At 35.4% G+C, this 12,191-nt stretch overlaps 1 protein-coding gene across 4 annotated transcripts; it reads left to right on the top strand.

Annotated features, from left to right (window-relative positions):
- The first annotated feature begins 1,592 nt into the window (after positions 1–1,592).
- On the top strand, positions 1,593–6,990 carry LOC126975946 (prostaglandin reductase 1-like). Of its 4 annotated transcripts, none has more exons than XM_050824072.1 (8): positions 1,593–1,805; positions 2,192–2,378; positions 2,454–2,556; positions 3,120–3,305; positions 4,369–4,487; positions 5,745–5,899; positions 6,082–6,187; positions 6,705–6,990. In XM_050824072.1, exons 2-8 carry the CDS (start codon positions 2,210–2,212, stop codon positions 6,938–6,940), a joined length of 1,074 nt encoding a protein of 357 aa, XP_050680029.1. In that variant the 5' UTR covers positions 1,593–1,805; positions 2,192–2,209; the 3' UTR covers positions 6,941–6,990. The 4 variants fall into 4 exon arrangements, with proteins under 4 accessions (XP_050680029.1, XP_050680027.1, XP_050680028.1 ...); XM_050824070.1 differs by having other exon boundaries at positions 1,594–1,770; XM_050824071.1 differs by having other exon boundaries at positions 1,725–1,845.
- The last annotated feature ends 5,201 nt before the right edge of the window (positions 6,991–12,191 follow it).

Consider the following 12,191-nt stretch of genomic DNA (forward strand, 5'->3'; position numbering starts at 1 on the left):
AGCTGCATCATTCTATAGCCGATTCCCAGAGTATTTAAAAACATTTTTCTGCACACTTGTTAATTTCCTTCTTGAGATCCGTTGTTTAGCCTGTATTCCATAGTAGAACCCCGTCTAGATTCCTCATTAATAACTGTTCTTTTCTTAGTAGCTATTTCCGTAACCTGTGCACATACAAAAGCCTTTCTTTCCTTCCAATCAAAGACCAGAAATGTTTAAAAATACCTTTTCGCTGTTCTTCTGAGAACTTATCACAGTGTCTAAACTTTGATTTATTACATACTTCACTATTGCATGTTTCTTTCATAAGACGACCCAGCCTTGGTTTGTTTTGAATTACTCTGTTTGACTCTCTAGTAAATCCCAAGTATGGTTTTTCTTCCATTCTTAGTTTTTGTTTACGTTGCGTTTCCATTAAATAGGCTCTGCAATTCGTTTTCTTTTTCGCCCTTCGTCCATATTATGATTATTAGGATCTTCGTTAATGACATCTAGTGACTGCACAGTGGCACTTGCACTTGGAGTCAGGATGATCATAAGTCACATCGCGAAATTGTGCATTTGTTTGAGCAGATACGGATTGCTCGTTTTGTTGAGAGGAACTATCAGTTCTAGCATCCTGAATTTCATTGTCAGTAAGTGCAGAAGTAGCTGTTTTATCTTTATTATCAAGATTTCTTGAGTCTATAGGTTGTTGCCTTCTAAAACCATCAGTTCTAAACCCATATCGAGATGTTAATATTTATCTAAACATAGATGAGATTTTTCAATCATAGCCAGTAGGTAGGTAGGTTAGTAATAAGAAACTGGAACAATGGGGTACTCTTCATTACAAAGAGGGCAATTGCTTATTTCAGCACACATAGATTTAGGTACTTACCAACCCAACTACTTCAGCACCTTAGTAATAGGGGTTGCCTGAGAAGGATAGGTTGGGAGATACCTATCGGCAAATCACACCTGGAACAGTACCTGCACCTGCATTTAAAAGGTTAAGGCTAGTATTAAGTAGGTACATAGCCTTGCTAATAGGCTAGTAGGTATAGGTACTTAATAGGTAAGTAATAAGAGGGGATGGTATTTGAGGGAAGATAGATTACGAAGGTGCTTATAGGGTTACCTACCCCCAAAGTTCAGTAAGTACCTAGGATGTAGATGATACTTCACTGCCAATATGGATAGATAAGACCTTGTCAAAACGGTGACAGCAATGTAGCCGTAACTAGAGATACGTTATTAAAAATGACCGTAGATGGTCCTTACCTGCTAGATACTCAGTCTACGTAGATAACACTATCTATACATTGTGAAATGCTGTCTTTATTCGATAGGTAAATAGCGAGACTTATTAGGAACTTATTTGGACGTTGTGAAACAGCGCGGTGAAAAACGTCTAATCGATTAAATTTTCCCGCGCTTTTTAAATGTTGTTTTTTTTTTCTTTTTTTTTTTTAATTTCATCATTTTTAATACTTTCATTATTTTTAATAATTACATAATTCATATGTAATAAGTATTTTTATTTTAATAGTTAACATTTTATATGTAATTGTTTTTGAAACGTCGTTTTTTGTCGTTCAAACTTCAGTGTTATTCACTTATTTTTTAATTTGGTAGGACTAACTTCTGTACCTAATGCAAATTGATACTAATTAATTGTAATAATATAAATAATACTTATCTACAGACTACTACGACAGACGACTATATTTTTATAAATAGTATTATCTTTTGATATCACTGAGCTGGCAGTAGGTATCAAGGTAGCAAGTAAGTAGATATAATTGGCTATATACATAGTAAAAGTAAGTAACAGTTGTTACTTAGTGCTTTAAGTACCTATAGGTAATTTATATTTGTTTAATACTATAATATAATATTATTATCTTACAATAATCAGTAAAGTGCAACTACAAAATGAACAAAAACTTTCACTTCATATTCATAAAGTTTATAGTGTATTTAAAAAAAGTAGGTACCTACTTATGCTTACTACAATATACAGCATATTTTAGTATTAGACAACATACATCAATAATTGTTCGAGTACCGCTTGTTGCTTATCATTTATCAATCTAAACAAATATTACACGTGGCCCTACGCCATATTCTCTAGGTATTTATTTGTTTGAACTCAATGTTAACATTTTGCCTTGACAAGTGTTTTCACTTATCGGTTTACAATTTTTAGGTCATTTCAAACATAAAAATGTCGGGATTATATTCTCTGATCTTGGTTTCACGACGTTTATATTCCTCAACATCTCATCATCACATTAAAGCACAGAAGTATGTGCTTACAAAATATTTTCAAGGTGAACCCAAAAAAAGCAACTTCAAAATCATTGAAGAAGAGCTTCCGGAATTGAAAAATGGGGGTAATTTTGAAAATAAGAATATAATATAGTAACTTTTTTCTAATTGTTTCTGATTTCTCATAATTACACTTACAGAAATTTTGACACAGGCCGAGTTTTTAAGCGTTGATCCATATATGAGAGCTTACATGATTGGATATAAATTACCAACAGATATGATCGGAGGGCAAGTTGCAAAGTATGTTAAACATTATAAATACCATTTTGTCATATTTAGTGAATAATTTTTATAATAAGCGGTTTTATAAACTTCTAATAATTATTGAGGTCACCATGGAGGCTTAATTGGCTATTCGTCATTGTCGTGCCATTGTCCAATTCCATGACAGTTGGCAGATGACAGCCACGTGACAACCAAATTTAGGTTAAGCTTACCAATGTCAAATGAGGGCATAGAAAATTAATAAAAATTGAGGACGAACATAGATAAAAAATGTGGTCATAGATAAAATACATAATTGATATTATAATTTGGCCAGTTGTAGGGTAACCCTAATTCCCTACCAGATGGATATGTGGATAACGAAAAAAGGGAACAAAGATTACCTATGTCGGAAATAGTGACTCCGGAATGACTTCCGGAATAAGTTTAAGTTATCTAATCTTCATTTTCTTTGAAGATAAGTAACTTTATCGGAGCATACTTATTGCTATTATCTAAGAAAGATTCTAAATGATGCACGCCACAGTGCAATGTCTTAGTGAGCCTCACTCCAGTTCGATGATCATCAATTTTTCCAGGGTAATAGCGAGCCGCAACGACAAGTTCTCAGTTGGAAGCCATGTGTGCGGTGCGTTTGGTTGGCGGACTCATACCGTGTGTAACCCGGATAAATTAAATGAGGCTGGTTTGATGCCCACAGTACTTGTTCCTGATATTACTCCACACCCGGTTTCATTAGCTTTGGGTATACTTGGCATGCCGGGGTGAGTGTATCTTGAAATTTCTTTAAAACCAATACAATTTCACCAACATCTGTTTTTCGAGAATCTCAAATAGCAAGGTAACAATTATATGAAGAATCTATGTGTCACAGATTTTTAGGGCTCCGTAGCCAAATGGCAAAAAACAGAACCCTTATAAATTCGTCATGTCTGTCTGTCCGTGTATATCACAGCCACTTTTCCCCGAAACTATAAGAATTTTCACACAAAAATAGAAAATAAAAAAACAATATATTTTGGGGGTTCCCCATACTTAACAAAAAATTTTTTCATCAAACTCATATCTATGGATAGGTCTTCAAAAATGATATTGAGATTTCTATATCATTTTATTCTTAACTAAATTGTTTGCGCGAGTGACACTTCCAAAGTGGTAAAATGTGTCCCCCCCTGTAACTTTTAAAATAATAGAATGATAAAACTAAAAAAAATATATGATGTACATACCATGCAAACTTCCACCGAAAATTGATTTGAACGAAATCTAGTAAGTAGTTTTTTTAATACGTGTAAATGATGAGAGCTAATTTGCATTGGTTGATTTTATGACCAAAGATTTTTTGTCTTATCCATTTAATAATTTAATATCATTTTCCTTTCTATATAAGTTTTATATTGTGTTACTTGCTGCTACGGAACCCTTCATGGGCGAGTCCGACTCGCACTTGGCCGCTGCATATTATATCGTTAAATTCACAACAGTAACAATTAGAAAATACGATGAACATTCATACAGTATTTGGGTGAATAGACGTAGACTAAATTGCATTGTCACCGATGGAGATTGTACTTGCTAGGTTGATAAAATGGCCATGTCCACATACAGCGAACGAAAGCCAGCGTAAGGTCTCCCTTCTCTATCACACACTATTTCTTTTTCATTTCTTGGCTTTTTTCGCCGTCGTTCGTAAAATCTGGGTCCGGTCTAAAACACAACTTTACACAAACAGTTGTTGATATTTTGTAAATTCGTCACGCATGATAGGTGCACAGTAGATGTCGAGTTAGTTAGTAACCTAAGATTAATTTCCTATTAATATTTCAGAAATACAGCATATTTTGGTGTAAAGGAAATTTGTCAACCCCAACCTGGAGAAACGATTGTAATTACAGGAGCAGCAGGTGCGGTTGGATCACACGTTGGACAAATTGCAAAAAAAATGGGTATTAATTTAATTATCATTTATATACACAGGGGTGGACATATAATTAGAAACATTTTATTAAACATTATACAAGATACATTGCAGTAACATTTTTTATATGGAAATGAAAATGAAACAACAATTAGCATAAATCATGTGAAGTGTTTCTAATTATATATCCACCACTGCACATAGGTAATATAAATTTAGAACTATTTATGAAAGTTGACGGAATTATAATACTTACTTGCATTTCGTGCGTGCCTGGTTTGCTGCTCTGCTTCATACTCTACTCGGCCAGAATTAAAAGCACTTTTTTAGATGCGTTCGTAGCAAATATTACTACTACGTACTATAATATGTTACTTTTATGTTGACCGATAAATAGTAAGTGGAAAAAAGTCAAATGGCAAAGTTTTGATATCGATGGGTGAATTTTAGATAGAAAATAAAGGTTCTTTTTACTTATTTGAGTCAAAATAAGTTGAAACAATAAATATTTCAATTCACACATATTACAGTGTATTTGGGACATATAAAGGTAAATTTTCACCAAATTTCTTAAAAAAAATATTTTTTGTAAAAGATAAAAATAAAAAACCATAAACTTGGTTTAATAAATTTTTCACATAAAGAGGTTATGTGGAAAAAGTGTGAAAACAAAAGTTGTACATCTTTTTATAACCTACAACTTTGCCATTTAACTTTTTTCCATAGGACTTGCAGTTTTGGCGGAAATCGAGTTTTAGTTTAAAAAATTATCGATACTGGTCTAAACTGTAATAGCATAATATAACGATAAAAATGAACTGCACATCTTGCCATTTATTCGTGATGAAAATATGACTGTATGAACATTCGTGAAATAAATATTTGATGATGGCGTTATTTTACGGATATCTATAATCATTTAAATATAATCGAGAGTGCTCGAGAGGACACTCTCCTTTCAGGGTTCAGCGAGGCAACAGCTCCTGAGAATGCCTTGTGAAGAACCGCAATAGTTTCAGCACGGGTTCACATTAAAAACTAACTTGGTCGTTCAGTCGAGAGTTCCATGGGAGCTGATTCTTCGATGGAGGACGCGCTTAACCCCTAACTCTAGGCCGTGCGGTCGGGCGAGAATTAACACTTAAGATTTATTCAAAATATTCAATTAACATTCGTAATTCTTAAATCTTATGAATAGAAAGGCTAAGGAAATCAAAATTGTATAATTCCGCAATCTCTTACGATCGTTCGGCATTTATTAAACATATATTGCTTAAACTCTCAGGGTGCAGAGTAATAGGATTTGCTGGATCAGATGACAAATGCAATTATTTAGAGAAGGAACTTGGCTTCGATCGAGTTTACAACTATAAAACTACTGACATAAGAACAGCGCTCAAGGATGGGGCTCCAAAACGCGTGGATTGCTATTTCGATAATGTAAGTCAATGACGTACTTAATATAGATTATCACAATGGTTTTCTTAATAAATGTAAGCTAGTATAAATAACGATACTACATAACTACGACAGCCAATATTTCTACGGGATTAATCTTTTCACGTTTAAACTTTTTTACCGAGAAATAAAAAGTTCGTACTTTATTTCGCTTTTATGTCCAGGTTGGAGGCGAAATAAGCACAACTATTATGAGTTACATGAATAAATATGGCAGAGTTGCTGTTTGTGGGTCTATTTCGTCGTATAATGATCTGAAGCCACCGAAAGGTATAATAAAATCATTATTATTAGGCAGTATTATAAAATCATTATAACCTTAGCCAATTATTTTTACACGGGGCAAACAATCCCGAGTTTGATTATAGAAAGTCCTAACTCCTACGTGAACCATCGACAAAATTGATTAATGACCCACTTTGCTGATAATTCTTTTAAAATCATAAAAAAAGGTTTATATGTGCAGTAAAAAACACAGGTAAAAAAGTGCTGTCTAGTAAAATGATAACACTCAAATAGGAAATGTCAAGCTAATTTCGACCTATTTGTTTATTATGACTGTCACGGTCATGATTCAATTATGTCTATAGTACTTATGTATTGTTATCGAGCCAATACAGCCGCTTACCGTTACCTCTGACTCTTTGACTACTGACTAGAAGACTGGATAGGTATGGATTACCTATACATTCAAACGCATTCTGCTCGTACTTATTTAGTTTTAAAGGTTATCTCGATGTATATGTAAAACAATGCTTATAATATATTATATTTGTTTATCTTTTAGTGTCAATCGTGCAGCCAGCTATAGTTTTTAAAGAACTAAAGGTAGAAGGGTTCCTAGTTAATCGCTGGTTTGGACGTTGGAATGAAGGCGTCGAAGCTAATCGGAAATGGCTTAATGATGGTTCCTTGAAGTATCAAGAAAAAGTTTATAATGGATTTGAAAATATGGTAGACGCTTTGAATGGCATCCTAAGAGGAGAAAACATAGGTAAAGCTGTCGTTAAGATAAATAAGTGATGTAATAATATGAGAAATATATAACAAGTATGAATAAAATAAAAATCACACTATATATTTTTAACCAAACCTCTTATTCACCCTTACTTTTGTTCTAAAATGATTCCTATTTTAAAAATGAGAGAGGTCGAAAACATTGCAGACTTTATAGTTGGTGCTGAGTCTTTGTTCTTTACCATAGAGCATACTAATTATAATGCTGGACTTGGACTATTATCGCTATTATTCTAAGATGCTGGATTATTGCCACTTTAGACTGATTACGATTTCACGCGGCACGCCGTTTTGATGCCATAGTAGGTAGTTGATACTAGTGATAGTGCACTTTGAGCACTAATACGTACAATCCAAATGTAATAAGAATAGTTTTACGTGTGAATAATATGAACAATAATGTACGAGGAATATCATAATATAAGAAATCTACTTTGTTGGTAGGCATTATCTATCGCACAAAATTATTATTATTATCGTCTAAACCGTACCGAGTACGACTACGGAACAATTGGTGCGAGGCGCTCACCGTACCGTTCGAAGGTTCGACCATGTGCTTAGGCTATTAAACAAAACTTTACGAAAACCCCACTCAGAAACCAAATTGATTACCACAATTAATATTTTTAAAAATCATTGGTGGTATTCTAAAAATGCTATTTAAATACGAATTTAGACAGCTACTATTAATTATCATTTTCATACTTCTGTATTCTGATGGTTGCTATTGCTACCTGTAGGCAAAGAGAATTTAAACACTATGTTCACCTGTAGGCTAGGCTTCTGGCTTACCCAAGTAAAATAGATGCAGATGTGTATTTACAAATTCATCACAGAACTCTAATGGGAAGTTTTCCAATTACAGAGCATAATGCGACTCAGTGCCGCAGATTGCCGAATTGTGCTGATGCTTAATTGGAACATGAATTAGTTTTAAAATGCACCAGCAGAGTGCGTGTGTGCTAAGTTCAGTGTTGAAAAAAAAAACATAGAGTTATAATCTAAAGTAGAGTCATTATAATAGGTAACATTTGACAGTTCATCAAAATTCAACAACATAACCTTGTAACGGCGGGCATAAATTAATATATTTTTTTGTTTTCTTAGAACTGCACATTTGCTTAATTTTTTTTAATAACGATTACATATTTATTGTTTTAATGACCGATACGAGTACTTTTACGATTTGCTTCCACTAATAAACTATTCTGAACATAAATAAACAATGTCTGATCTAAATAGCTGAACGTCGGTACAATGTTACGTAACATAGCTTTTTTTCTTTTTAAACACTGCGTAGTTACTTTAAAAATCGAAACCTAATAAGTAGAATCGAATACGTAGAGTAAGTAAAATCGCATTGGTTACTTGTGAAAATCTTGTGAAATCACCATAAATTAATAAACACGTTGTGATTATTTATTATAATACATAATTATATATTTATAATTCTTTTAGCTAAGCATAAAAATATAAAATATAATTAAATAGAAAAATAATTGATGTTAGGTAAAATTTAGGTTGCTGGCAGTCTTTTGTTGTTGTCTTACTGACTACGTTTACCTGGCTATAAATTGGACTCTTTTGCTTAACGGTTAGTTAACAAGGACAACATTAGTCTTACCATGTCGAAACGGGGGAAAACGCTAACCATTCAATCTCGCGAACTAGTGGTGAAATTGTATAATTATTTTGAACGTGAATCAGTTAACGATGGGCCTCTTTTACCATTGACGCAACCGAGAGAACGCGTTGCCGAAGCATTGGGAATAGAGAAGAGGGCAGTTACTGATATTTTGAAAGAGAAATATGGACCATCAGGCTCAGAAGAAAATACTTTACGAACACCGAAAAAAAGAAAGAGGTACAAGAAAATTGTTGGCGTTGATAATTTTGATGCTGCTGCAATTCACAACCACATTCATGGATGTTACTCGAGAAAAGAATATTATGCAAGGGAAAAGCTAATGAGTTCGTTAAAAGACGCAGTATTATTTTTTGGCGGTAAATCGTCTGTGTCAAAAATTTTGAAATCGATTGGCTTTAGATTTAAAAATCGGACAAAAATCCTGCTAGAACGATATGATATTATTTTGAAGAGAGTAACATTCTTACGTCAAGTAAATAAAATTACAGATTGGGCTAATGTTGTGTTTATTGATGAAACATGGTTGAATGCGAATCATGAGGTTTCGCGGACATGGACATTCCATCGGGAAAAGGAGCCCGACTTATTATATGTAACGCGGGATCAGCTTCTCAAGGTTTCATTCCAGACTGCCTCCTCGTGTTCGCCTCTAAAACTACAAGTGATTATCATGAGGAAATGAACTTTGAGGTTTTTACAGAGTGGTTCGAGAAGCTGCTAGTCAGCTTAGAAAACCCATCGAAAATTATAATGGACAATGCACCGCATCATTCTGCACAAGTTGATAAACCACCAACTCAAGCAAATAAAAAGGGAGAAATTGTCTCGTGGCTGGTAAGAAATGGTGTGGATGCAAGTCCAACTTTATTAAAAGTTGAGTTGTTAAATCTGGTAAAAGCAACTAAGCCGTCCAAGCTCCGCTACGTAATCGATGAACTAGCCCAAGCGCATGGACACAAAGTTATTCGATTGTCAGTATAACGCCATCGAGCTTATTTGGGCACAAATAAAGGGTTATGCAGCGCGAAACAATACTGAACCACCCTTTAGTACTTCTAAAATGATGACTCTCCTTCAAACTGCGTGTGCAGAAGTCACTGCAGAAGACTGTAGAAAAGTCGCAAAGAAAACAAAGAAAGTAATTTTACAAGACTTTGAACAAGATGTGAGAATATATTAAATTAAAATAAATTATTGAAAATGAATTAATAATATCTCTGAGTGCTGACAGTAGCAGTGATGATGACGATACTAATAATAGTTATGAAAGTATAAAAATAATAATAATGGGACAGGGATTCGATTTCAAGTCGATGTTGGGCAGGTCATCTCACTATGAAGATAAAACTGACAGACGTGAAATGTTACCTAATAAAATGACTCCACTGTAGTGCTCATGCTGTAATTGGAAAACAGTCATGCTCTGTAGACTGTCAGTAGGTATATTAATATTATCTACAATATAAAAATATGTAGGTAATATAAATCAGCCTGGCCCAACTCTCTAATAAACTCGAATATGTATGGCATTGCACTAAAAATAATGGCGGCAAACACTGTCTCGCTCTAACATATATTCAACTCTTTTGTTTGTTTTGGTTTGAGTGTCATGTGACATGTCATTCATTCAAAATAAGGGTCACTGTTAATAACACTGCAATGAAATGCTCCTTTAAAAAATTTTGACATAAATATGGCGATTCAAATGTTATATGATATGTCTATCCCCGTTGGCCGATTTTTTCCATCACGTCTAGTTTTTTTTTATGAATTTTTTTTCAAATTTCAAAAATTTGGGTTTGTTTTTTAATTTGTTTGCGCGTCAATATTACAAATAGTGTATATACAAACAGTGTATGTACAAAATAAGTTTAAGCGAGTTGTAAGAGAAAGAAGGTAAGTGCCCAAGGTGATTTTTATGGTATGCATAAAAATCACTTTTGCGCATGCTACAAACATGAAGGAAAATTATGCAAACCTAGAGGTATTACTCGAAAAAAATGAATATTCTCAATACTTATGGAATATTTGTGCTGATTTAAAAGTCGTCGATATACACACTTTGTGTATCCTCCTTGTAATCCACAAGGAGAATACACAAAGTTTTGGTTTTCTTTGTGAGTGGGACAGTCGCGCAAGAGAGAAACATTACAAAATAAAAACTTGGCCATTAAGAAAAAGTTTATCTCCTGGGCTTAAAAATGTGTCTTTTTACCTTTAGTGCCAAGTGAGAAAATTTATCTGCCTACACTTCACATAAAGTTGGTACTCATGAAAATCTTTGAGAAACCTATGACTAAAGATGGTGCAGGTTTTCATGCATTGCATGTAAAAACAAAATTTCCTCGAATCAGTGACGCAAAATTGAAGGAAGGAATTTTTGTAGGTCCGCAGATACGTGAGCTAATGAAAAATGAATCTTTTGATTTGAAGTTGAGCAAAGCAGAAAAAGAGCTTGTGTGGCTTTTGTGGAAGTTTGTCATAATTTTCTTGGGATTTTTTTTTGAGAGGAGGAAATACGGTTACGTATTTACGCCCCGGAACGGGGCGTAATATTGCGGACTCGAGTGTCCGCGTAAGCGGACACCCCATACCGACTAAAACCTCCTCTGTGCTGTTAGCAGCCCTGGCTTTCACAGCGAAGTAGGACGTGGGCCGTGGAGGCCGCAAAGACTACGCAACAACAGTCGTGGGGCGTCTCCTAAGGAGACTCGAACCTCAGACCGGCTGTGTGCTTGTGGGAAGGAGAGAGAATGAAAATGAAGATGAAAAGGTGATAAGAACACACTCGCCGGCGAGTGTGGTGATGTTTTGTGTAATGTATGTAAGTGTGTATGTATGTGCATGTATGTTTGTGTTTGTGTCTGTTTGTGGAGTGTGTTTGTGATTGTGTAAGTGGTGTATGTCAGTCCGTCAGTCAGTCCGTGTGTGAGTGAGTGTAGTGAAGCGATTACAGGACGAGGACTAACGTCTCGTCGGGTATCAAAACAATGTGTGGTGTATCTAGGGTGCGGGCCGCTGGCCATCGTCAGAGCGACGAGTGCCAGTGGTTTGCGGTGGTAGACCGCGCCTACGCCTGCGAAGGCGGTGTGTGCGTGTCTGTGTCGGTGTTTGTGTGGGTGTCGCGTTCGCGATGGTGATGTCGTCATCCGGGTCTACCGTTACGTGTCTGGGACGTTTCATTGGGTTGAGACTATGGTGAAGGGGGGTGTACCCGCATGCCTTCCTAACCAAGATGTTGGGATGGTTAGGCGCCTTGTCAAAGAAGCGTCGCGAGATCTCTTTAAAGTGTTGAGCTATCGTCGGAAGCTCTAGGTCGCGGTGAAGGTCAACGTTTCGGATGAACCACGGGGCTCCGGTTGCCATGCGCGTGAATTTATTTTGAACTACTTCCAAACGACGTAAGTAGCTCGGTCGGGTGTGCGCGAAAACGACGCTTGCGTATGACAGTATGGGCCGTACGATGGTTTTGTACAGTGTCACTTTGTGTTTGAGCGGAAGTTTGCTTCGCCCACACACAAGTGGATAAAGGCGACTGAGGACAAATCGGGCTCTATTGCATACCGCATCAATATGTTTCTTGAAGTTCATATTGCTGTTGAACGTGAC

This window comes from Leptidea sinapis, chromosome 38, assembly GCF_905404315.1.
Source record: "Leptidea sinapis chromosome 38, ilLepSina1.1, whole genome shotgun sequence".
NCBI lineage: Eukaryota > Metazoa > Arthropoda > Insecta > Lepidoptera > Pieridae > Leptidea > Leptidea sinapis.